This window comes from Leptonychotes weddellii, chromosome 7, assembly GCF_054177405.1.
Source record: "Leptonychotes weddellii isolate Sample4059 chromosome 7, ASM5417740v2, whole genome shotgun sequence".
In the NCBI taxonomy this organism is placed as follows: Eukaryota; Metazoa; Chordata; class Mammalia; order Carnivora; family Phocidae; genus Leptonychotes; species Leptonychotes weddellii.
Window position 1 is genome coordinate 92,550,749 of NC_138375.1, and position 26,478 is coordinate 92,577,226.

At 39.5% G+C, this 26,478-nt stretch overlaps 2 protein-coding genes across 4 annotated transcripts in view; one reads left to right on the top strand and one right to left on the bottom strand.

Moving 5' to 3' along the window:
- PTCD2 (pentatricopeptide repeat domain 2) overlaps nucleotides 1–12,930 on the bottom strand; it is a 36,685-nt gene extending 23,755 nt beyond the window's left edge. For 2 of the 3 annotated variants that reach the window (XM_081826773.1, XM_081826774.1), the window contains exons 1-5: nucleotides 12,781–12,930; nucleotides 11,138–11,230; nucleotides 7,697–7,826; nucleotides 2,952–3,069; nucleotides 196–274 (exon numbers count right to left, since the gene is read on the bottom strand). In XM_081826773.1, the coding sequence (XP_081682899.1) occupies nucleotides 196–274; nucleotides 2,952–3,069; nucleotides 7,697–7,826; nucleotides 11,138–11,230; nucleotides 12,781–12,892 (532 nt within the window). In that variant the 5' untranslated portion in view covers nucleotides 12,893–12,930. The remainder of the gene's footprint in view (nucleotides 1–195; nucleotides 275–2,951; nucleotides 3,070–7,696; nucleotides 7,827–11,137; nucleotides 11,231–12,780) is intronic. The other variant, XM_081826775.1, reaches the window with a different exon arrangement.
- Nucleotides 12,931–12,967: 37 nt separating this feature from the next.
- Nucleotides 12,968–26,478, top strand: part of MRPS27 (mitochondrial ribosomal protein S27) — an 87,140-nt gene continuing 73,629 nt past the window's right edge. The window contains exons 1-2 of the mRNA XM_081826772.1: nucleotides 12,968–13,083; nucleotides 16,913–16,990. Coding sequence (XP_081682898.1) covers nucleotides 13,011–13,083; nucleotides 16,913–16,990 — 151 coding nt within the window. The 5' untranslated portion in view covers nucleotides 12,968–13,010. The remainder of the gene's footprint in view (nucleotides 13,084–16,912; nucleotides 16,991–26,478) is intronic.

Genomic DNA, 26,478 nt, shown 5'->3' on the forward strand with positions numbered 1-26,478 from the left:
CTGGGTGTTTAGCTTAAGGCATGACATGAGATGCAATAAAGTTGTTTTTCAGACTTAAAAGAATGAAATCTCCATAATTCAGCCACTCATCATGAATATAAGCATCATTTTTGCATGGTCCACTGTTTTTCCTAACTGCTATACCTATACCAGCAAAGACAGAATTTTTCAGCAAACATAAATTCCAGTACTTACTTGAATACTTGCCTTTGATAAATAACATATCTATCAAAATATTGAATGATGTGGAATCTGAGAAGAAACCTCGTAAATGCTAATGAAAAAAAACAAAACAATACCAGTTTGGTTAAAAGCTGTAACTATTTAGTGAATACTTATTTTTATACTCCATCTTCTCTATCCAGGACTTATTTTTGTGTATACTTTATCCATTTGGTTCCCTGAATTCTCTAATAAATTTCTGATACACCAGGATTTATTTTTCAAAAAAATTCAAATGCTGCCCACTCTTTTGGCTGTCATGCCTTTGGCAATGGGCACACCAAACAAGAGACAAGAGGTATGGCAAGAGTTCTCTGAGTTTCAAAAATACACTGAAGAACGTGTTTATTAAACATGGCTCGCCTGACTAGGAGAAAAGAAACAAGCCAATTCACCCTGATAAGGGTGGTCCTGGAATGTGGGTGGCAGCATATTAATATGAAATGGCAGGTATAAGCATGCTTGAAGACTAAGCAAGGAGAGTCTTACACAACTATGATCCTCTTCTGGCAAATGAATAATAAAGAGTAATTCACTTTTTGAAATAATTCACTAAAAGTGGTTCCTGACATTTTTTTCTCAACATTTTTAATCTCATGATAATACAACACATGCTATTGAAATATGCCATTAAATGCCCTGCTCAAGTTTGTTCTTATTTTGAGAACCTACTATGCAGACCCGGTTCTAAGGGCTGAAAATAAATGATGAACAAGACACATAAGCCTGCCCTAACTCTAGTGGGGCTTATAGTCTAGTAGAGCTCAAATTCTCGCATGGGAGACAATGAACAAGGGAGTAAAACCTGTGAAAAAAGTAAAAACGTAATTTCAAGTATCAATAAGGGCTATGAAGAACAATGAAGCAGGAAAAAGGGACAGCGAAGATGATAGAAGGTCGTCAGAGAAGGCTTTCTGAGAAAAGAACTCAATGAAGTAAAGGAGAGCCTCAATAATGAGAATGTAGACCACTCTAGTCTGAGGACACGGGTATGGTATGTCTTAAAAAGAATAAGAAGGCCCAGAGAGGAATGAGCAAGGGGGATGGCAGGCAATGAGATACTATAAGGGGCATCTAAGTCATGATCAGGGATCTGAATTCTACTCTAAGTGAGATGGGGAGTCCCCAGAGCAGCCCTGTCCACAGTGTACGCCATCTATGTGGTTCTATATTTTCAAGTAGCTTCATTAAAAAAGGTAAAAATACATGCAATCAGTTTTAATAATGTTACTTAACCCACTAAATTCAAAATATAATTTCAACATGCAATCAATAAAAAAACGAATAAAGTATTTTATTTCTTCTTTTGTATACTAAGCATCTGAAATGCATCACGTATTTTACCCTTATAGCACATGTGGTTTGAACTAGCCATGGTCCAGGGGCTCCGGAGACACACGCCGCTAGTGCCTACCGCACCAGCAGCACCACAGGGTTCTGGGTAGGGGACACACTAAATTAAGAGTGGAAACAGGATTAGGCTTTAGGTCACTGGACTCAAATTCAGTTTATTTTGCTACTCCAGGAAACTTGGTTGTATATGAGTATTTCAGACATGAGTCTAAGTTAAAGAAAACAAAAACAAAGTAAAGTTGCATTTTCTTTCTGTTTTTTATCATTATACTCATGGCTATCACTGTAGTAAAGTTTTCATTTTCCTTTAATTACAACATATGATTATTGAATAGTCAAACAGTACAAAAAGGTATAGAGTAAAAAGTGAGAATTTCCTGTACTTCTACCTCCTAAAGACAAGCAGTAGGGGTTTCATTAGATTCTCACAGATTTTTAATACATATATACTAAAATGTAAATATGTATATTTCTTCTTTTAGGAAAAAAACAGGTTCAAACCAATCCACACTGTTGTGAAACCACCTTTTCTCCGGTAACTAATATTTTATAGTCATTTTTCTAAACCATGGGTGTCCTTAAAAGAGGAGCAAGCCAAGAGTTAACAGCTCCACCATGCACAGGACACTTGAGATGAAGAGTACTAGACAGAAAGACAACACAGGAGGGTTCCAAAAAATACAAAAGTATCCCAGGTGGCCAGCCCTGGCTCCAAAATAAATGTTTCTGACCATGCATAAGTTTATGTCTCTAAGACCCAGTTTCATCAACTGTAAAATAGATAGATTAATAGTATCTACCTCAGCAGGGTCTGTGGGAAACAAATCAAACAGATACAGTGCTTAAGCACAGTGCTGAGGACACAGTAAATAGTCAATAAATAATTACAAAAATAATCACTGTTATCTTTGCTTTAGGAATAGAAAATCAGAAGATGTGAAAGTATTCTGAAAACAGAAAAGCACTTTACAATGTGGCCATCAACCAGAAGTAAAAAATACAACCACAAAGGAGAAGCACATGAGGTTAGGAAAGGCAATCTTAAAATGGTAGCCAGCCTTAAACTATTGCCCACTAAAAGCTTCTCAGAGAGGAGGTCAGTACCAGGTCACACCCAAAGCAATTTGTACATACAGCTCTTCTGCACCTGTCCTACACCTCTGTATTAAAAAACCTAGGCCTTTTCATAGCAAGGACTCCAAGGACACCTTAAAATGCAGGTCAACACTGATTCCTTCAGCCCAGCAGCCTTGCTCTGAAAATCTAACCCAGGAATAAGTGCAGAAGAGAGATGTCTTCGTTAACATCACTAAAAACACCCCATGCTCAGCACAAGGAAATCACATTGACAGCAAAAGCAATCAGGAGACAATAACCTGGTCTTTGATGAGTTCCACTGCAGATTCCTCAAGATCCAACTCATAGCACAACCTCATGAAAAGTGGTCCAAATTTATACTCTCCGAAAGTCACATTTCTGTTCTCTGCATGGTACCTGGTAATCAAAATGATTCCATGAGCCAAACAGTGGATGCAGGGAAAAGGACAGAAAGATTGTGGCATATACTCTGCTAAACATTGGGGACACAATAAAGCATGAGGTACTCTCAGTCTGGAGGGAGAAAAGTACAGAAATGAAGATAATCAGAGGAATTCTGGAGTGCAGAAGTATACCAGGCATTTAAATAAAAGTGTCAGATGCCCACATAATCATGTGAAATAAAAGAATGGAAAAATGTACATTGTAATCATCTTCTCAATTTATTAACAACCCGCTAGGACTTAGGGTTAGCATATGTCAGCGAGTAACAGGGACCTTGCATCAGCAAGCCCATGACAACAGCACTGTCTCTGTGTAGACCTCATCTACAGAGGAACAAATGGAAGCAGTGAAGTGATGCTATGCTCTGTCCCTCTCAAATCTGACTTCTCCATATAGGATGGCAGACAACCCCTACAGATGTACTTTACAATTTAGACCCATCTCTGTTTTTCTCTGCTCAGGCAAAGGCATATGTGAACTACCATCAATTAACAATTGAACAAATTAAACACGATTCTGAAGTTTAGTTTTACGAAAAGGCTAATTTCAAAGACAGTGACATCTTAGATGTGGCTTGAGATTTCTACAAGCAGTCAGCCACCAGTGAGAACTGTAGAACTGAAAATTGCTAGCATAAATTTACTTTCAATAACCAACTCTTTCTGTTTTAGACACCAAGAAGACAATCTGGTGACAAAATAAGTACCTCATGATTACATGTAAACCAGATTTTAGTAAGACTCATTATGTGAATAAATCACACATACCATGGGGAGAAGCTGACTTTAAAGACAGAATACTTTTTACCCTGCAGAAATCACAGAAGAAAGTCAGAGTAACATTATGGATAGTTTATCTAAACATACATACTGTCAAACAGAAGGACGATATGTACTTTTATTTATTTATTTTTTAATTTTATTTACTTATTTGAGAGAGCAAGCAAGTGAGCACAAGCGAGAGAGAGCACAAGCAGGGGGAGGCGGGGGGGGCGGGCAGAGGGAGAGGGAGAAGCAGACACCCCGCTGAGCAGGGAGCCCAACAAGGGGCTCCATTCCAGGACCCAAGGATCGTGACCTGAGCCGAAGGCAGATGCTTAATTGACTGAGCCACCCAGGCGCCCTGAGAACATGTACTTTTAAAGATGCATTTCATAATCGAATTATAGAAGTAACAAAATATATTCATTGCTTCATTACAAGTTATGAATTCAATTATGTCAAAGCTTCAGTTGTATACCTTAAATACACATGACTTTTAGTTGTCAATTATACCTCAATAATACTGGAGGGAAAAAAGAATTAAGTTATTAAAAGCAGCATAGCATAGTGATTAAGGATTTTTAGACTCTGATTCCAAATTGACAGTTCAAATCCCAGCTTTTTTACTAACTGTATAATGATGAGCAAATTAATTAGCCACTCTATGCCTCAATTTCTTCATCTATAAATGAAGATAAAAGTCCAACTCAAAGGGTTTTTGTGAGGATTAAATGAGATGACATGCCTAGCACACAGAAAACCTTCCATGTATGTTAGCTTTTAAGAAATGTAAAGTATGCTGTGGAAAAAAACTTTAAAAATCAAAATATCCCAAAAATAGCATTATGAAAAATTTGTGCCAGATTAAAAACAATGCAAAAACAAAAGTTTTCCCTATTTAGAGGATATTTACACTAATAAAAACGCTAGAAATTCACAGAGATAATATATTACCTCTTCTTGACAAGAAATGTTCAAATCAGAGAATCTAAAAATCTCCCTATAAACCACATAACAGCAGGTGGTCAAGATTATGGAGGGATTAAGTTCCTCCTCATTTTTGACTCAATAAAGAGCTTACGTTCTGGCTCATTACTGTTCTTCCCCAGCAGTGGGGTGCCTGTCTCAGCAAGAGAGAGAACAGGATGGTTAGGCCATGGACCTGCCCATCTTCCCACTTTTTCTCCACAAGTAAAGGGAAGAGACAGCAATTCAGCGGGAGTTACCAGCATCGAATTAGCTTTGGGTAGTAAAAATAGATTGACAGTAAAACAGGCCAGAGGGTCTCAATGATTCAACTTTGTGAAACAGAAAACAGAAACAGAATTAGGATGCTAATACTGTGTGACTGTAAATTAGCATAACCCTCCTAGAAAATAATCTGACACTTTGTATCGAGAAGTTTTCAAAGATTCCTATCTTCTGATCACCACCAAAACATAAAGAGTAAATTTTATGCATAGAGTTGCTCATATGGCATTATTTATACTGATGAAAAATCAAATAATGCAGACATTCAACAATAGTGGCACAATTAATTAGAAAACCTGACATACAATGGAATATTGTAAAGCCATTAAAATATAATTCCTAAGTATATCATATTTTTAAAAGATTTTATTTATTCATTTGACAGAGAGAGAGCACAGGCAGGGGGAGCAGCAGGCAGAAGGAGAGGGAGAAGCAGGCTCCCCACTGAGCAGGGAGCCTGACATGGGGCTAGATCCGAGGATCCTGGGATCATGACTCAAGCCAAAGGCAGACACTTAAATGGCTGAGCCACCCAGGCGCCCCAACTCCTAAGTATATCATTAACAAGCAAAAACATATATGCTAGAATACTAACTAGAAAACACTATCATTATATATACAACAGTTAGAAATGTGTAAATAAACTCCACCAAAACCACACAACCTTTGCACACAAAAAATCAGTGAGAAAATGTATAAGAATATCAACAGTGGTTGATCCATTCAGAGGTGGAACTCTTGCTTCTCCCCCTGCATGTGGGTTGGCCAGGTGAATTGCCTTGACCAAGAGAATGTGACAGAAGTGAAGCTGTGCCAGCTCTGGGCTGCTTTACAAGGCCTGCAGCTTCTACTTGTGCTGGGTGCTAGTGCAGCCTGGGCTAGACTCATGAATGGTGAGACATTCCAAGGGGAAAGAAGGGCCACATGGACTCAGGCACCAGAAATGTAAGTGAAGCTTCTTGGACCTTCCAGCTCAGCCTAGCCAGCAGCTGACTATGGATGAGCAAGTGACTAGCTGACACAAACAAAGAGCTGCCCCACTAACCGGCTTCAATTCCTGACCCACAGTAATAATAGAGAATAGACAGTAATAAATAATAGAGAAGTAATAAATAATTGTCTTGTTAAGCCATTAAGTTCTGGTGTGTAACAGCTAACCTTAGGGGCTTTGGGTGGCTCAGTTGGTTAAACGACTGCCTTTGGTTCAGGTCATGATCCTAGGGTCCTGGGATCGAGCCCCACATCAGGCTCCCTGCTCAACGGGGAGCCTGCTTCTCCCTCTCCTTCTCCTTCTGCCTGCTACTCTGCCTGCTTGTGCTCTCTCTGTCAAATTAAAAAAAAATTAAAAGTTCTGGTATGCATTGAGACAAATGAAATATCAGAATTTATGACATATTTCTTCTACTTTTTTGGTGTTTTTCCAACTTTCAATGAATTTAGTGTAATTTTGTGTTTTTTTCCTTTTTAAAAATAACACAAATTTTTTCACATTATAAAATTGATAATGCCCACTGTAGATAAGTTTGAGAAATCAAAAAAGTACATATTTAGAGAAAAAAAAATGTGTAATTCCCAGAGAACCACAGTTAACTTTTGGTACATATCCTTCCAGTATTCTATATACGAACACCCTGTAGTTCTCTCTATAAATGTACAATATAAATGCAGGTCCATGTATAGAAATATATTTTTCAAGAATGGTTAAAAAAAGGGGGGGTGGGGAGATGGGGTGGCTGGATGATGGACAGTGGGGAGGGTATGTGTTGTGGTGAGCGCTGGGTGTTATGTAAGACTGATGAATCACAGACCTGTACTCATGAAACAAATAATACATTATATGTTAATTAAAAAATAAAAAGGCCATGAACTTAATTTCAGAAATGAAGCCTGTTGATTTCACGTCATACACTTCCTGAGTAAGCGAAACCTTTGCTGGGTTTCCCAACAGCAGGCTATGATTACCCGTGAGTTCCCCTGACATGAGAAACTGACAAGGGATCAGAGACAATGGAACATAATAGGCATACGCCAGGAGGAGGGAGCCGAGCCAGGAGTCCACTGAAGTGATCCAAGTGAGATACGATGAGGCCTGAACTAAGACACTGTTAATGAGGGCAGAGAGAGGAAGGCTAGAGATGAGAGATACCAGAGAAGTGGAAGCAGTGCGATTTCTTATCCTGTCAGGGAGGAGAGCAAATGAGATTAGGGGAAAGAGGCTCCCTGGTATCTGTCCTGAGTGGTCAGTGCAACAGAAAACACAGCAAAAAGAAGCAATCTGAATGTGAAGACCTAGGGGACATAGGAGAAGAGTTCATCAGGCTGGTGATTTCTTGAGGCATGAATTCTGGTTTTCCATCCTCAGTATCTGGCATATAGAAGGAATCCAGTAAATGTTTGATAAATGAATATAAATGTCTGGAGCTCAGTGCAGGCATGTGGACAAGAGATTTAAAAGTCATCAATACACAGGTGACAGCTGAAACCTTGTTAAGTGGATGAGATTGTTCAGGGAAAAGAACAGAGTGAGAAGAAACCAAAGCTGGCAGAATTCTAGGGAAATGCCTCACCTGTAAATGACATTTTTAACCAGTTCCATATCGTCCCGGGAATCGCTCAAATGAAGCAAGGTTTTCAACTCCTCCTTCAGGATGAGCTTGTTCTGAGTCAATTTCTCTTCCATGTTTCTCAGATAGGTTGCTGGAAGAAAGCATGGTATAATGGGCATCACTCAGGCTGATTGGGACTATCAGGAATCTGACCTCAAGAAGAAGGGGATGCTGGATCCTGGCACATTGCAAAGGGGCATTGAGAGGGGCTCATGACCATGTAGCTCCCATCACTGGCTAGTCTCCTCAAGAACAGTGTCACAGAAGGTCTACGAAGCAAACTAGCTATGCTACAGGCCAGAGGCCCACTCAAAACTTTCTAACATACAATCTGTGGGGGTAGGAACACAAGAATATGCAATTTGGACTACCTGGGTGATCCACACATTAAAGTTTAAGAACTCATGTACCAGAGGCTTACCTCAAAGAACTGTACCTATAGGTGACCCATTAGGAAAAAAAAAAAAAGTAACCAAGACATCCAAACCATCAATTGGTAGGGTACCTAGCAGGAAAAGTGAAAGGAAAATATGCAGTGAAGGTGGGTTTGCCCCAATGGCTGACCCACACAATTCAGGAATACTTCACGTCTCTTTCATTTGGTTCAACTCTACCGCTCATTTATCTTGGTCTCCCTACTCAGTTGTTAGAAAGCATGACACAGAACTACATAATGCACAGGGGGTAAAAAAACTACCCTCTAAATAGCAGCAAACACTCTCTGTAACAGAATCATATCAAGGTGATTACGCTCTATCTGTTCCCTATCTTGTATTTGACTGACTATGGAGACAGTCAAACACCAAAAGGAAACACTGCTTCTTGGCATTAGGAAGGGACCAGATTCTCAGCAGAATGGGGGGTGAGATGCAAGGGCAGCATCAAAGAAGCATGTGAGCTGCCAATTAAAGTCTACAGGTTTTGCTCTAAGACCCAGAGCTTTGAAGGAAGGCTGCTTAAAGGAATGGTACAATACACATTAAAACACAAGATTGGGAAGCTGAGACAGACACTGTTCTCAATTTACAAGAAAAGAAGGCCCACCTGCTTTAAATTAATGCTGTGGACCCTTCAATTGTTATTTGCAGAACCATATCATGGTTGAAGGTTTTACAGATGGAAAGACCTGGGCTTTGCCACTTGTATGCTATGGGGAGATGCTTGTTTGTGAGATTTGATTCCTCACGTGTAAAGTGAGGATCATGAGAGCTACCTCCTGGGGTATCCTGAGATAATGTATGTTAAGCACTTAGCACAGGGCCTAGCACACAGTAACTGCCAGTAAATCATACACATTATTCTCATCTTCATTCTGTCACTTGTCAGATTTAAGTGAATTTATTCTGTTAACTATTTTTAAATAATTTCTAATATAAAAAATTTTAATGGAATGACTTTATATCTTATACTTTTTAATAACCTTTAAGAATCCAAAACTTCAAGAGATGTAATTTGCATTTTAAAACAAATAATCAAGATTTAAGTGCTCGTAACACAGGGAAGGCTAAGCTATGGTTCATGCCCTGAAAGAACTTAGTCTATTTGAGAAAACAAGATATATTTATACAAAGCTATCTGAAAACAGTGATGGAGGGGGTGACATTTGACCAACTATATACATGACAGAAAAAAGATATCAGGGTGGCAGAAGCAGACCAGGTATGGTTGAAGTGGAGAAGTACCAGAGAGAAAGGAAGGGGCTGGAGAAGGAAAGGGTTGGGAGAAACTCAGGAGAGGGGAGCATTCCTGGTATGAGAATCAGCATGAATAATATCACAGGATGGGGCGGGCGAGGGAGCGCTGAGGGGAGAACTGTGACTAGATTAACAGGAAATCATACTGAACTCCAGAAAGGGTAAGGTCCCACTATGGAGGAGCTAGGAAGTCAGGGAGGTGTGCACAATGTGGTATATGACAGAGGACCATTGTGGGTTTTTATAATGAAGAAATGTGGATGGGATTTTATAAATATCAATCGGACCATGGAGTAAACTGGCACTTATTATATTAATTGCCTTTCAGAACATATGCACAACTGTCACAGCCTTAGAATGACTATGACAATTGGATCTAACTAGACAATGACACGAACCCTAATTCTGCCAATTTTACAAAGCTCCAAAAGGTAAACGGGTAAAAAGAAGACTGAGGTAAAATCCAGACTGAATCTCCCATACTGAAGATGAACATATTCTCCCTCTCCCTTTTAAAGTTTATGTTCTCATTCCACAGGTGGTATAATGTAATAATATGATTAGTGGAGAGGTGAGGAAAGAGTGATTTCTGGAGGGCCAGAAGCAATAAGTGTTTTTTAGGTGCTCAGAAACATTTGACGGTGAGAGTAAGGAGATTTGAAAAAGTCAGTAGGGACAAACTAAACTGTTACTGAAAGAGAGGAGTCTTGTTATGTTTATAAAGGAATTTAAAGTACTGGAAAAAATGTGCAGGAGAGAGGGAATGAATTCAACAAGATTTCTCAGATGCTGAAAGGAGTAAGACCTAGGGTGGTGGTGTGTTTTCAGCTTTTTGTAATAAAAATATTCAAACATAGCCCAAAACAGAGAGAGAACATTATGCTCTCATGTGTCCATCACCCAGGCTCAACAATGACTAATATTTTGATAATTAAAAAAAAAAAATCTTTGTTTTAGCCTCTTGATTTTTTCAGCCGAGGAGAAAAATATGAAAATGCATCACAGGGGGCACCTGGGTGGCTCAGTTGAGCTTCCGACTCTCGATTTCAGCTAAGGTCATGATCTCAGGGTCACTGGATCAAGTGAGCCCCTAGGCAGGCTCCATGCTCAGCAGGGAGTTCACTTGAGATTCTCTCCTCTCCTTCTGTCCCTCCTTCCCTTCCCCCCACCCTCACTCTCTCTCAAATATTAAAAAAAAAAAAAGAAAGAAAGAGAAGAAAAGAAAATGCATCACACATGGGATGGTTTTGTTTCACTATATTTCACTTGGGTATATATATGTATGCGTATACTGGAGATACTATGTAAAATATACTTTTTACTCAGAGGTGCATCAAAAATGTGAAAGCCAATCATCTCGAGCAGTTCTTCTCAGACTTTACTGTGCATATTAACCGTCTGGGGCTTCAAGTTTGGTATTTCTATGAAATTCCCAGCTGCTGCTGACCCATGATACTTAGTCTGGGTGGCATGGATCTAGAGAGGACTGGTTCCAACACTAATTTTAGCATTTCTCTGGGATCCTGGGAAATGTGACAAGAGGAGAGTGGTAGACTCTGTAGTAGTAGAAAGTGAGATGAAAAGTACATTTAAGGGTAGTCTAGGAAATTAAGAATAATCCATGTCAATTTTTTCTCAGACAGGGATAAAGAGAGAAAAAACTTGAATGACACATCAATGAAAAGATTAACAAAACAGATTCAATTACCTTTGGTGCCAGGAAGATGATACGCAATAGCCACCTTCTTATGCTGAAATTCTTTTAATTTCACAATATTATCTGTAAGTAGGTATCTTTTAGCTAAAAATCAAAGAAAAAAGTAAAATCATTTTCACTATCTTTTTTTTTTATTTATTTTAGAGACAGAGCACAAGAGGGGGTAGCGGGAGCAGGAGAAGCAGACTCCCTGCTGAGCAGGGAGCCCGACGCGGGACTCGATCCCGGGACTCCAGGATCATGACCTGAGCCGAAGGCAGCCGCTCAACCAACTGAGCCACCCAGGCGCCCCTCATTTTCACTATCTTATACTTAGCAAAAACATGAGTAGAACTTGATTGCCTCTTTCTAATAACTGATCTTCATTTAACATAAATAATCCATCTGGACAGCTACAAATAAGTCACCCTGGTGGAAAAGTAAACATCTCTAAACTATCGGAAAATTCAAATTCTCAGCAAGTTTTGTTTTTGTGTGTGAAAGGAGCTAGTGATTAACTGTATGGAGACGGGTTGAGAGGAATCTGGGAAGTGAAAAGACAAATATACATTCCCCATCTAGTTATGGGATTACAAGGGAATAAAAAAACAAAAAACAAAACTAAAGGTTACTGTTTAAACGTCAAACTGGTAGATCTAGTTTCGGTTTATCTAGGTGGAAGCACATAGGGTAGTGCAAACAGCTAGAGTGTGACCATTGGAATTCCCGGTTCTACCATTTGTGAAATCAGGAGTTAAAAAAAGGCCTCTCAGAATTGGGTTGTCGGTATCCTCATGATGTATCAGAAATCACTAACCACAGCTTAGTAGAAAAGATAAGTTTGGGAAACATTTCTTTTGGATGCTTGGCTGTGCACGGAGTGGAGCCTGGTCAAAGAATCATTCACTGAAGACCTCTTCTGTAGGGCAATAACAGGTTACCAACAAAAAGTATTGTCTATTTATGAGGAGAGAGTCCAGAGATACGGTTACAGCAGGATTGTACTGTTGTGCTGCCTGAGGACAAATCCCTCCTCTACCACTTTCCTCTCACCTTGGGCTAATTACTCGGTCTAGCTGTTTCCACCCCTGTAAATAGAGAAAAGAATGGGAACCTCTCTCACTGGGGGTTGTGAAGAGAAAAGGAATTAATATACGTAAAATGCATAGAGTAATACCTGACACCAAGTGTTAAGTATTTTATTATCACTCACCAGTATATTCAAATTTAATCATTTCCATAAAGTTATTAAGGGACAATTTACAAACGAAGAAACCTGCACAAGGTCTTTCAGACTATTAGCGGCAGAGCTGGAGCGCCAAAGAGTCTAAGACCTCTGCTACCAAATTGTGCAGAACAGTACACCCAAGGGGGAGAGATTTCCAGACAACAGCGTCGCCTCCTCTGAGGGACTACTACAGCCCCAAGGTCGAGACCCCAGCCCGGCTGTCCTTTCGTTCCCAGGCACACGGGTGTCCATGACACCCAGAGCCAGTGCTGCACACGCACGCAACCAGAGCACGAAAGAGCAAGCTCGAACGCTCCAGGCCAGTGAGTGACTGAGGCGCTGTTATTTCCCAAGTGATGCCTGCTGAGGTGTTAAACTCCCTTCTTTCCCATTCCTCCCCTCCTTCACGACCAGAGGCCGCGGATACCTCCGAGAGGGCAGCGGCAGCACGTGGAGCCTGAGCCTCCCACCCGGGGATATACCGAACTCCGCAGCGCCTGCAGCACGTCGTGTTTCGGCAGCCGAATCGTGGCAGCCATGCTGTCCCGGGCCACACCAACTACGGGAGCCGGGGAGGGGGGCGGAGCGGCGGCCTATGACCCCACCCCTTCCTCTGCCCGCAATCCCCGGACGTTCATCCTCTTGGTATGCTCCAAGATGGCAGCTCTCATACTGAGCCGCTGCTTCCTTCTGGCGCGGAAAGTGCCTCTGCCTCCGCGCTCGCTGGCAGGTTGGTGGCTGTTCTGCTTTTGTGGGGCTACTTCTTTAGTCACCTGATAACTCTTCCTTAAGTGAAGGGAACTGTGGGCTTTCAACAGGACAAGAAATGCTTCTGGGATCTAGTTGCTAACCATTTGGAGCGTTGGGTAGTACAGAAAGGGGAAGTATGGCCTCGGACCCGTCTCCTTACCCAAAATAGTGCCTGCCTGTCCAGAGGTGTGCAGAGTAGATGAAGTTATGGCATGAGGTCTTTTGCATATGATTTGCAGGGTTTGTGTGTTAGGGTCTCTTTCCTGCCATTGAAGAGTCCAAATGTGCCCACTTCAGAGCTAGGAAGTTTTCCTCCCTGCTTAAATGTCTTTGGAGGGGCGTCCTAAACCTACTCCTCACCACCTCACAATTGGAGACCTTTGATCTCCACTTGGGATAAGAATTTCAGTGCTAATTTCTCATTATCTGATGACCTGGGGCACAACTTTTGAGTGACCTTTCTATGCCACAGTTTTCCACGTGTAGAGCCAATAGATACTTCTGAAGTATAGTTAGTTGACCCTTGAACAACTCAGGGGTTAGAGGCATGATCCCAGGCAGTTGAAAAATTGTGTTTAACTCCCCCCAAACTTAAGCATACTGTTGACCTTACCCGTAACAAACAGTCCATTAATCCTTATTTTTTATGTTTTATGTATAGTGTATTCTTCACAGTAAAGTGAGCTACGGAAAATGTTACTAAAATCTTTAGTAAAGATTTAGTAAATCTAGAGGACTATACTGTATTTATTGAAAAAAAATCTGTGTAAGGGGACCCCTGCAGTTCAAAGTGGTATTATTCAAGGGTCAACTGTACTTGGATATTTGAGTAAACGGCACCTCACTCAAAATGTTTTTGATGGGTCTGCTGATAAAGACATTAGAAAAAGTTGACATTTATACAAGCTAAATCCTGATAGGTGTATGATTATATGACTAAAATGCAGTAATCACAGTTGATGTTTCCAGTGCCCGTTATCTTCTTTCCAGCATACCCTGTAGCTCCTATTAAAAACCAACACTTATACTGTTGTTCACAGTTCTTTAGGAACAGCTATTAAATATCAACTCAAAACCTCTTTGTTGGCCACCAGGTTTTCTGAAGATTAACTGGTTGACCTAGCAGATGAAAATGTTTAGTGCCACACATTAGGTAAAGCAGTTTGTACAGTACCTGGCGTCTCAATAAGAATTAGCTGCTGTACCTATTTGCTAGCATGCTTAATTATGGCTCTTAGTAAATGCTTTTCAATTTACACAAGACCTTGAATTGTGTATCAGGGAGACTATCATGGTTGCATAGTGTTTGAGGCAATCATTCTAACAAGAGAATGGATATTAGATAAGGGTGAATTGAATTTCCAGTTAGCATTTTGTTCTCCATTGGTGAACTTGTAGTCAGATATACCTGTGTTGTTACATTGTGGTAGCTATTAGCTACATGTGGCTATTGAAATTAGTTAAAATAAGAAATTCAGGTTTTTTAGTCACACTGACCACATTTTAAGTATTCAGTAGAGACCTGTAGTTAGTGGCTACAGTTGCACAACTCAGAATTGATCATTTCCATCATTAGGTTCTATTGAATAAGCACTAGGTTAGACCACAGAAGAAAGGAGTCTGGAAATCAGGAACTGGAAGCTATAAGGCAAGTAATAGAAGTATGCTGGATAGTGCATTAAGGACCATCCCGGATTTGACAATGCAGATAAGGTGATTGACTTTTAAGTCAGCATAACATCTTGAGCCATTACAGGATAAGAGAGGGGAAAATGTACTTGGTACAAACTAGAAAAGTGGTTTAAAGTTATGAAGAGAGTAGAGAAAGCAAATTTATTGGGACCTATTACATAGTGAACATTTGAGTAGGCACTTAACATGCCCTCATTTCAACTATGATACAAGGTAGGCAATATTTCTCTATTTTACATATGCTGAAAGCGGCTCAGAGACTATGCAACTTGCCCAGGTTTCATACCATTTATTAGCCAGGCAAGGATTCCAGCTGCAGACTTTGTGACTCTAGAGCATATCTGTGTCGACAATCAGTGCTTTTCTTTGGATGGAAAACATGTTTGGAGACATTGGTCTGAAGGCCAAAATAACTATAAAATGAGTAAGTATGTAGAGCCAATCACTTTTCACTAAACTTTGAAATTCTGGTCTTCGGAGGTAGCTTTTCTGGAATTAAATAGAGAAAATATTTTTTATGGTGGAGAGTTTTATCTTAGAGAATATGGTTGCCCCCAAAGCTAACTGGCTGAAGGATAGCCAAGTTCAAGAAAGGTTTATGTGTACTGTTGGGTGGCATTTGCGGAGTGGGATTATTCAGACTCAGACCTGAAACTGGGAGGCTGTTACTGTTTTATCCACTTACTACTTCAGTGTGGTCTGAGGAGTAACATCGTATCACGTGGAAAATTGTTAGAAATACAGAGTCTCTGTCCCCACTGAAGACCTACTGAATCAGAACCTTCACTTTATCAAGGTTTACATACACATTAAAGTTTAAGAAACTGTTTTTGATTTTCCACTTTACCATTGTTCACCCAATTTAACATTCTGTCTGACTTCATAGGAAATCTTTGATTCTAATGTTAATATACAGACCTTCCAACTACTATACAGAAATGCAAAGATTTTTTTAAATGATGTCATTTGTAAAGTATCAAAAAGATAAACATCTTGCTTTAAAAGGCTTACAGAAATGGAATGTTTGTCTTTCTTAAGGTGTAGTAATTTCCTATTGCTGTTGTAACAAATTACTACAAATTAGGTGGTTTAAAACAATACAGGGCGCCTGGGTGGCTCAGTTGGTTAAGCGACTGCTTTCGGCTCAGGTCATGATCCTGGAGTCCCTGGATCGAGTCCCGCATCGGGCTCCCTGCTCGGCAGAGAGCCTGCTTCTCCCTCTGACCCTCCCCCCTCTCATGTGCTCTCTCTCTCTCATTCTCTCTGTCTCAAATAAATAAATAAAATCTTTAAAAAAAAAAATGTCTGTTCAGATCCTTTGCCCATTTTTCAGTGGGTTGTCTTTTTAAATTTTGAGTTGTAAGTGCCATTTACATATTCTGGATAGAAGTCCCTTATCAGGTAAGTAACTTGCAAATATTTTCTCCATTCTGTGAGTTGGCATTTCACTTTCTTAACGGTGTCCTTTAAAACACAAAAGGTTCTAGTTTTGGTTAAGTTGCTGCTCATTCATTCCTTGAGCTTATGTTTATTGAGTATTGCCATATACCAGTCATTGTGCCAGGTTCTGGGAATACAGTTATACCATCTAGTGAGTTACCTCAACTCTGGCTTGTTAGGTTTCTCTTATTTACCAGTAGGGTGCTTGGTTACTGGGTAAGATACTCTTTGCTTTATGTGAAGTGAGGGTAAATATGCTGATCCAGGTCAGATGGAAATGTTTTTAGGGCTAATGATTATAAAGCATTCGATTAATGAGTTAATCAACAGTTCAGCAAGTATTTGGGTTATAAGAAGGAGTTCTAGGGCTCACTTAGGCTATAATGTAGGGGCAACAAATGGCTTCTAGTACTAAAGTTATAGGAACAAAATTACCAGCATTCTTACCTGTAACATTATTGTAGAATTTTTCAGTTTTTCTGTATCTTCTACTTGTTAGAGATGGAATGCATGTTGTCATGAACTGAATTATGAACTCTGCGATATTGGTTATAGTATCATACTAGAATCTTTACATAACCTAGTACATTGAAAATATGACAAAGCTATGTTTAATAAGACATACAAACAACCCGTTGTGAAAGCCACACCTGTTAATAATTGACTTTTTTCCTCAGGTGAAAGAGAACTGCTTTCTGCAGCATATGTGGACAGCCATAAATGGGAAGCAAGAGAAAAAGAACATTGTCACCTCGGTAGGTACCTGTTGAGCTGTTAGATATGTCATGTCATTCATTCTATATGTTTACCATCATGTTCGTATGATGTATTTATGAAATGATGCTTTTATGATGGTCCCATTCAGATAAGCACATTTTAAGTCTTACAAAGAATTAGATTATTATTTTACTTGTGGCAAAATCATTTTTGCTATCCTGCAAATTTCTACTTAATTTTTGCCTGATTAGTCTCCCTAAATTATGTAAACAATTCTCTTCTTTCTTGTTTTTTGTCCATTTTAGTCATATAGTTAGTTACCATGCAGGTTGTCTCTTTTATATTAGCTGCAGAGAAAAATATATTTTATATTTTCATGCTTTTTTATTGTAATTTCTTAACTTGTGGTCTTTAGAGCTCTTTCTGACTCTTTTTTTATTACCAGGTAATAGATTTGAAAGCAGTGTTATAATTTCATACAAACCATTTAGGAAAAATAGTTGGCTAACATCTTCTCAGGCAGTAGGCTCCTAATTATACTTCCCTTTCCTTGTTCTCTAGGTCATATTACACAGGTAGCAGCCTTTTCTAAAATAACAAGGCCTAGGGGCGCCTGGGTGGCTCAGTCAGTTAAGTGTTGACTCTAACTCTTGGTTTCAGTTGAGGTCATGATCTCAGGGTTGTGAGATCAAGCCCCACGTCTGGCTCTGCGCTCAGCATGGAGTCTGCTTTAGATTCTCTTTCCCTTTCCCTCCCCCTCTGCCGCTGTCCCCACTTGTGTTCTTGCTCTGTCTCTAAATAAATGAAATCTCTAAAAGAAGTCACTGACCCTATGAGCATTTTGTAGAAATATAAATACTTCATATATGTAATATACATTATATGTAACATCATGAGGACATTGATAAAGTCAGATGATTGGTGATAGTTTCATAGGACTGATGTAGTTTTTTGATCAGTTCCAGTGCTGATCTAATATTCTCCCCCAGATTTATTTCTCTGCTTTTTTGGGCTTATGTTAAAGAATAAAGTCCCCCTGTGTTTATGGATTCTTCTAATAAGTGGGGGGAAGGAGGAGGGAGACATTCTTTTGTAGCTGTCTGTGATGGCCCAGCTTGGGGTGGGGAGGGCTTTCAAAGAACTCATAATTTTCTCCCCTGATGATGTTACTGCAAGAGCAAAATCGGTTTGTATGTCCTGGAATGGCTATGTAGGCAGGGGCTAACCAAAACAGAGGTGTGGAGAATCTGAAGGTAAGTAACTACATACTTGCACTGAAACGTAGAATCAGTGTGAATAGATAGAAGTGCAGATGGGTACAGATGTGGTATACTGGCAAGGTCCAATACCAGGAATGGCATTATCATATGGGACACTGTTTAATTCACAAAATGGTGAACACTCTTGGTAAAGTTCTGAACAAGTCTAATTACCGTCTTCAGTTTATATGGTAGTTGCATCTATGGAAAATTCAGCTTATTTTCAAATTTCGCCCAAAAAAGTACTTTGCCTTTGCTTATGTGTAAAGTGGAGTTAGTTCTGTCCATTATTAACAGATTGACTTTTTTTTTATTCATGTTAATGTCTGCCATGTCATAGATGCCATGGTACATGGGGCAAATATTTTAACTTTTTATTTGTAAATAATTTTAAACTTAGGAAAACTTGTAAGAATAATACAAAAAGAGCATCTATGTACTCTTTGCCCAGATTCACCAGTTGTCATCATTTTGACCCTTTTGTTTTTGCTTTCTCATTCTCCACACACACATTTTTTTTTAACCATTTGAGAGTTTGTTACATATGTTATAGCCCGTTAAGCTGAGTGCTTTGGTGTACACTACCTGACATTTTTTAAGAAGCCAGTCCCTTTTTTTAATAGAATATTCTTCTTTTGGGATTTGTCTTGTATTTCTTCATAATTAGATTCAAGGAAGGGTCCCCTGGCCAGAATATTGTCAATAATGTTGTGTCCTTCTCAGGATGTCTTCTCATCTGGAGACACCCAATGTCCATCTGCCCTCACTGGTGAGGTTAACTTTGATCACCCAGTCAAGTGTGTGTGATTTTTCGTCTGGAGAGTTACTGTTTTTCTCCCTTGTGACTAATGGGCAATCTGTGGAGAGATACTTTAGTATCATGCCACTGTCCTGCTGCTGACTGAAAGTTTCTCCCTAAGTTTAGTACCCATTTAGCTTCTTGCCTGAATCAGTCTTTACTATGGTGGTTGCAAAATGATGGTTTTCCAATTCGTTAATACCTCCACATTTAGTAATTAGTACTCAATATTCTAATGTAAGTAGGAGCCTTCTGTTCCCTCCATTTCTTTCTCTGTTTATTATCAGTATGATCTCGTGGATTGTGGATTCCTCTTTTTCTTTTAATGATTCCTTACCATCCTTGTTATTTGGGTGGTCACATTCAGTGTTGGCTGGTAGAAGTCCTTTCAGCCTGACTCCCAGTTTTCCATCTTGTACCTTTCCTGCTCTAGCCCTGGAATCAACTATTTCTCCAAGGAGTCCTGGTTCCTTTTAGTAAGGAATGGTATTAGAAACAAGATCTGTGCACAAGTTGTCCTCTTGCTACTGTGGAGTTTTTGCTTCTTGGCCTATTCAGTGGCTAGAACTAGGAAAAATAAGTACACATAGCCACATAAACATATATGCACACACATGCATATAAGCTTACGTGTACATACTTTACAAATAATGAATTCATGCCGAAACCTCCAATTCCAGTTCATCCCCACAGAGCTCCTTGCCTTTTCTAGGCCATATTTGTATCAGTCTTCTATACCGAAAACTCTGGCCCCCAACAAGGACAATGTTTTGATGTGTTGGACAGTCTCTGCATTGTAGGTTATCTAATTTTCCTGTCTTCTGCTCATTCAGTACTCCCTGCAGTCATTGTGATAGTCAGAAAACACCCCCATATTTCTAGTTGCCCTCTGGGGCCATTAGTACTCCTTTTGGGAATCACTGTTCCAGTGATGAAACCAACATGGACTCCATTGATTATATTGCAAAGCGTGTTCTGATATGCCATGCATGAACTGTAAGAAAAGTGCTGTGGAAGTGCAGAGAAGAAAATGAAGAATTTCAGGAAAGCTATTATTAATGCTTTCCTAGGCATGAAGGGAAAATTAGAAAAGACCATTATATTTGGTGCCTTGGTATAGGATATAGTCAGCTCTTTGTTATTAGGGGACAGATTTACAGGAACTTTTACATAGATCCTGAATAAGCAGAAGCTGTTTGCCAAAGAATGAGTATAGTAAGTCTGCAATAAATATCAAATGTAGGTGACTGTCTTTGTTAAGATTAGTATACTTGGAAAAGCGTTAACAGCTACCATTTACTGAAGACTACCCTCCTTGAATACCCTCTGTACATCCTGAATCCCTATCCAGTCAGAATTTTTTCCTCACCCTGTATTCTTACAGCACTTTATACCATCGTTGTGCCGTTTGGTGTGGTGAAAAGTCTGCCCTTTGGGGCAGACATCTGGATGTGAGCCTTAGTTAAGCCAGCTTTCAGAAACTATGTCATTTAACCTTGTTCCTGTAGCCATAAATTAGGGATGATGATAATGCCTGCTTCAGTTCATACCCTACCATGTAATAGGTGCTCCAGAAATGTGGAATGAACGAATTTCTAGGCCCCTTGATTCTACCCCTATATAAAAGATTAGGGTATGAGGTAAGGTTTGGAAACTCAAACTGCTTGGGGGAAAAAGAGGCTCTTTGAAACAGTATTTTTTTTCTGCTGTGTAATAAAATAAAATGTCATTAAAACTTTCGCACCCATGTGATAGTACTGCATGTATTCCCTAACTCTTGAGTGTTTGGGTTGAGATGTGTGTCCTGAGAATTCAGGCACCGCGCCTGGGGCTGCATCCCGAGGATCGTGCAGTAGGTGGCAGCGCCGCTTCTGCCCAGGCCGCTGCGCAGCCTTTGGAACCTGGCGTTTGGGTGCGGAGTTTTCCGGAAGCCGCCCCCGTAAGCGCTTGCGCGGAGTGCTGCCCTTAGCATGTGGAGCGCTGGGATTGGGCGCTGCGACCTGGTGCGGGCTCGCTGATTGGGGGAAGGAGGAGGGGCGATATGAGGCTTTTGCTCCGCGCGTCTCCATTGGAGGGCGTGGGGTGGAGTGGAGCGGGGTGGGAGAGGGAAGATGCCTGCGTGTGGGTGTGGGGCTTCGGCTTCCATCTGCTTAACTGATTTCGCCTCCACGCGGAGTGCTTGCAGGGGAGGTGTTCGGTGTTTTCTCTGATGGGCGGGAGGCTCTGGTGCCTCCTGTACAGTCTCATTAGTGGTTTTCTGTTAGAGCCTTGGGGGCGAGCTAATAGGGATCTGTCCAGCTCCCAGTATGAGGGTAATTTATTGCTACGGAGCTCTTTGATTAAAACCGGGAGTGCTATTTAGTACCTACACTGCATTTTAGGGATCAAGCAGGCCATGAATGCAGGGCAGGTCCTCAGACATAAGAGTCAAAGGCAACCTTCATCCCTTGCTAGTTCTGTTGTAAGCACTTCATAGGTGCCGTCCCATTTACTGCTCACAACAGCCAGCTAACGCAGCTGCTGCTATTCCCCCTTATGGATGAGGAAACTGAGGCCATATTCTGACACTTATTTAGGGCCATTGCCTTTATGCTGAAAAACAGCTTTCTCAGTGATTGCTGTAGTACCTTCACTTCTACCATAGTGCCTTCCCTTGCACTGAAGAGTGGGTTTCTTGCTTTTTAAAAAATACATTTTGGTTGCAGAATAATATATACAGAAACGTGCATAAATCATAATGTATAGATTGATGAACCAAGTAAACTAACGTAAGAAATATAAGAAATAAAACATCCCTCCCACTCAAGAAGCCCTTATTGTGGCTCCCATTTTCTCCTTAAAGGTAACCATTATCCTGACTTCTAACACCATGGATAAAATTTTTTAAAAATGTTTTATAATGGAAAATGTAAACATACAAAAGTAGAGTAATTGAAATGTGGAATCCCCTGTACCCATCATCTGGCTTCAACAGTTACCAGCTCATGGCTAATCTTTACTTCATCTCTAATTCTACTCCCCATCCTGATCCTTTGGTTTATTTTGAGGCAAATCCCAGATAGTATGTAATTTCACCCATAAATATTTTAACATATATGTCTCAAAGGTATGGGTATTTTTAATACCATTATCATACCTAAAATTTTAATAATTATTTAAATATGAAAGATACAGTGTTCAAATTACCTGGATACTCTTATAAATCTTTTAATGGTTTGGTTGAATCAGGATGCATATAAGGTCCATGCAGTGCAATTCATTTTATTCTCCCCTTGCCTCTTTTAAAATATTTTTTATAGAAACATACAAAAGTAGAGAGAATGGTATAATGAATCCTCCTGTATACTGTCACCTGGCTCCAGCAATTACCAATTCCTTCCTAGTCTTGTTTCATCAATCCCCTTTCCCATCACCTGATTACTTTTTAACAAATCTTTGTTAGCAGATCATTTTGTGTATTTTTACATGTACCTCTAAAAGATAGGATTTTTAAAAAAATATACCATTCTCATTTTTAAAAATTAGTCATTGCTTAACATCATTAAATATGTCATCAATGTTTACATTTCCCCAGATGTCTTGTAAGTTTTTTTTTAAAATTTAGTTTCTTGAAATGGGACCCAGATAAGGTTCATACATTGTAATGTGTTGAGATGTCTCTTAATTATTTTTTAATCTGTAAGTTTCTCTCTTGTAATTTATTTGTTGAGGAAAACAGGTCTTTTGTCTGAGAGTTTCCTACATTCTGGATTTGCTGTTTTCATCCTTATGGTGGTGGTTAACATGTTCCTCTATCTTCCATATGCCCTATAAAGCTGGCAGTTAGAGTAGGAGACTTGATCAGATTCAGGGTTTCTTTTTTGTTTTTCTTTTGGCATGACTACTTCATAGGAAGTATTGTTTACTTTTATCAGGAGGTACACAGCATTTGGTTATTCCTCTGTGATATTAAAGGCCATTCATGATCATTGCTTATATATCTATTATTTCATTAGGAGCTGCAGAATGTTACTATTTTAATTCTATCATTTCTTCCTCATTTATTACTGAGAAAATTTTTTACAAGATTTTTTTTTCATCAGCAGTTTAGTTATCCTGAGATACAGTTTTTATGAAGAGGCAGCTTTCAAGATAATCCTACCATCCTACCATCCTCCTACCATACTGCAAAAATGATCAATGAGGATATATTTTTTTTAAATACCGTTATGAACTCCAGGATTTAAGCATTCCACACATTTTAATCCATTACGGTTGATGTGTTTATTGAAAGGGCCTTAGTTCTCCAATTGGGCTTTTTATAGAACCCTAGGATTCTTGGGCTTTCCAACTCAAGTCAGAAGATTGCCGTTTTAGACTGTTTCTGTACTAGGCTTCCCTTTGGTTAAAATAAACACTGAATTAAAGCATTGTGTCTGAAATTCCTCCACTAACCATGCAGATCTATTGAGGAGGTACAGGGTGCAAGTTAACAGCATTAGCCAGTTAGCAGCTTTTTAATTACAGACTAGGGCCCACAGTGAATAGGACTAAGGAGAAAACCATTTGGGGGAACTGAGTAGGGTGCCAGTAGGAGGGAAGGCCTGATGAGGAAGCTGCCTGCATTCTATCAGAGGAAGTTCTCTCCCTTGGGTCACCTTGTTAGGGGTTGAGGGCCCTGGTGATGAGCTGAATTGGATTTCTGAGCCTTACTGAATTAAATATTATATTTCTAATTTTTCAGATTATAAGTAATTATAAAGTAAAGGACACCTTTTCGTTTTAGTTAATTTTTGTTTTTAAGAACTCCCTTTCCGAATTCAAAGAGAATTACACCATTGACACATTTGAATTCAGGTTGAAACTAAGCACTGTGGTCATTTCTTGCTTCTCCCATTAGCTGAGGTTTAGTTTTGCTGTGTCATTTCAGCTGGAGAGGTCTTTGGCTTGTTGCAGTGATTTTTCAAATCTTGCTCTTGAAGCCTGACAGAAATTTTCTGAAACGTGCTTTTTCTAACTTGGTCAGTTCCATATTTGCATCTATATCTGACATATATTTATTAGGTTTCATATTTATCATCTGCTGGCAGTTCTAGAGATGGGTCTGAGTTGTGTACATCATCCTCCTTTAGTCTCATTTTCTTAGTATATATGTATATAAAGCTTGCCTTTAGATTTTCCTTTACTGGAACTATTTGTTTTAAAGCTTCTGGTGACAGATACATGGAAACCTAAATATCTTAAGTTCAGAATGGTTCCTAGGTTAGTTTTTCCTACTTCCTTCTGTTGCTTCTATACATATGTCATGTGTGCTTGTAGTTTTTCTTAAATGTGGGAAAGAAAAACATAGCTTCAGACTCTGTTTTCTGATCACTTCTTCTAGAGGGTACAATAATAACTTGTATCTAAGGGCGCCTGGGTGGCTCAGTCATTAAGCGTCTACCTTCGGCTCAGGTCATGATCCCAGGTCCTGGGATCAAGCCCCGCATCGGGCTCCCTGCTCAGCGGGAAGCCTGCTTCTCCCTCTCCCACTCCCCCTGCTTGTGTTCCCTCTCTCGCTGTGTCTCTCTCTGTCAAATAAATAAATAAAATCTTTAAAAAAAGATAACTTGTATCTAATTCTTTATTACCTAAATTAGATAAGGCACAGAAATATTCTTAAGCCTGGAAAAAGTTTAGTGTTGATTGGGTAACAATGGTACACATTTACATAGAAATCATGAAAAGCCAAAACCATCTAATAATTTCTCGCCTAAAGCTCAGTCATATATTTGAATTTTTAAAAAATATTTTATTTAGGTGTTTTATTTTCCATCTTATTCCAGAAATGGAATTCAGTTTAATATCTTCTTCGAGCTTATGAGCAATATCCAAGGCTTACTTTATGTTGCCTCCATAGTAGTTCTCAGACATAATTCATTCTCGGTCTTGCGAGGGTGCATCACAGTCTCTTGGGGGCTTTTGTTTAAAAATTTTTATTTCCCTGGTCTTACCTCAAGTCTACAGAATTAGAATCGCCTTCTGGGTGTGTGAAACTTAGGAATCTGAAGTTTTCAAGTTTTGCAGGTGATTCAGATCCTTAACCAGGTTTGTGAATGATTACACTCCTATACTTGGAATAGTGCAGGGTCCTTAATAAAATCTTTTATGACCTTAGATCATCATTGGTATTGTTTTCTTCAGACAAGAAGAGCATTTTATACTAGTATACATTTCATTTTCTGGACATACTTTCATGTTGTCTGTACAGCTTTACGTTTTGTTAGATGAAGATCCATTTTCCCATACAGCTTTTGTTGACCTCAACCATCCTCTGCAGTATATATTCCTGAGGAGCTGAATGACAGGCAAGAAGGCATCTTCTTTGGCACATTTCTTTGAAGAAAAACTGGGCATCTGTAGGCCCCTCACTGAAACATGAAGTGTGATTTTGGCTGTTGAAGCTCATGGTCCAGAAGCCTGTGGCGCTGGCCCTCTGTAGGCCACAGCTGCCCCAGCTTTCCTGGCCATCCCTGCTCTGTGCAGTTTTCTGCCTCATTCATCACACCGACACTGTTGCATAAGGTGATTGGTCACATACAATATTTAGCAGCAAATCCCTCTCTGACTTCTAATATGCAAATATTATTCCTCTAATGCTGGCTCTGCAGCTGTTGCCTTTTTGAGGCCCCAACCAATTTCACTTGACTGATGATGTCTTGGTGTGAAGGATTAAAAGGGAATCTTGAGTTACCACAGTACAGAAGCCAACTCAATCGAGTGTTTATTGGAAAGATTTCGCTGTTTAATACCATCCTATTTACAATATTAATTTGCCTTAACGTGAAGAGGTTTTTGGGACTTCTTTGTGTGTGTGTGTGTGTGTGTGTGTGTGTGTGTTAATGTTCTTTAATCACCTGGTATCAATCCCTTTAAGATAGTCATAAGAAATTACTTTTACATCATATCAGGTTTTCAGCATTTTGTGTTGCTTTCCCACAGTAGCTACTGAGTCATTGAGAGCATTGCCCCAGGGAAAGGAAAGAGGAAAAAATGGTTAAATGCACAGCAAAAAGTCTTCAACAGATACTTGACGATTGATTACCTCTGTCTTCTTTTTACTTGACACTAATTTCTTCTACCACGGAGTAAAAAAAACTTGGAAATTCAATTACTGCTTTCTCCTTACTTCCTCTCATCCTTCCCTCCCTTTCTCTTTCCCTTCCTTTCTTCCTTTTATTCATTTTTTAAAGCTATTAAGTGCCTTTTATAAAAACTGTTCTAGGGACTGAGAATACATCAGTGAATTAAGTCCTTGCTTTCATGGACTTTACTTCTAAGTATAAAAGAAAAAAACAAAAAACACAGACCAACTTGTGTAGGCATTTGTAGGTCATAGAAAATATTTTGGATTTTATTCCACCGTATGATAGCAAGCTGCTGGCTGGTTAAGAAAAGTAAGTGGCAGGATCTGATTTATCTTTTAAAAGGCTTACTCAGACTGCTGTGT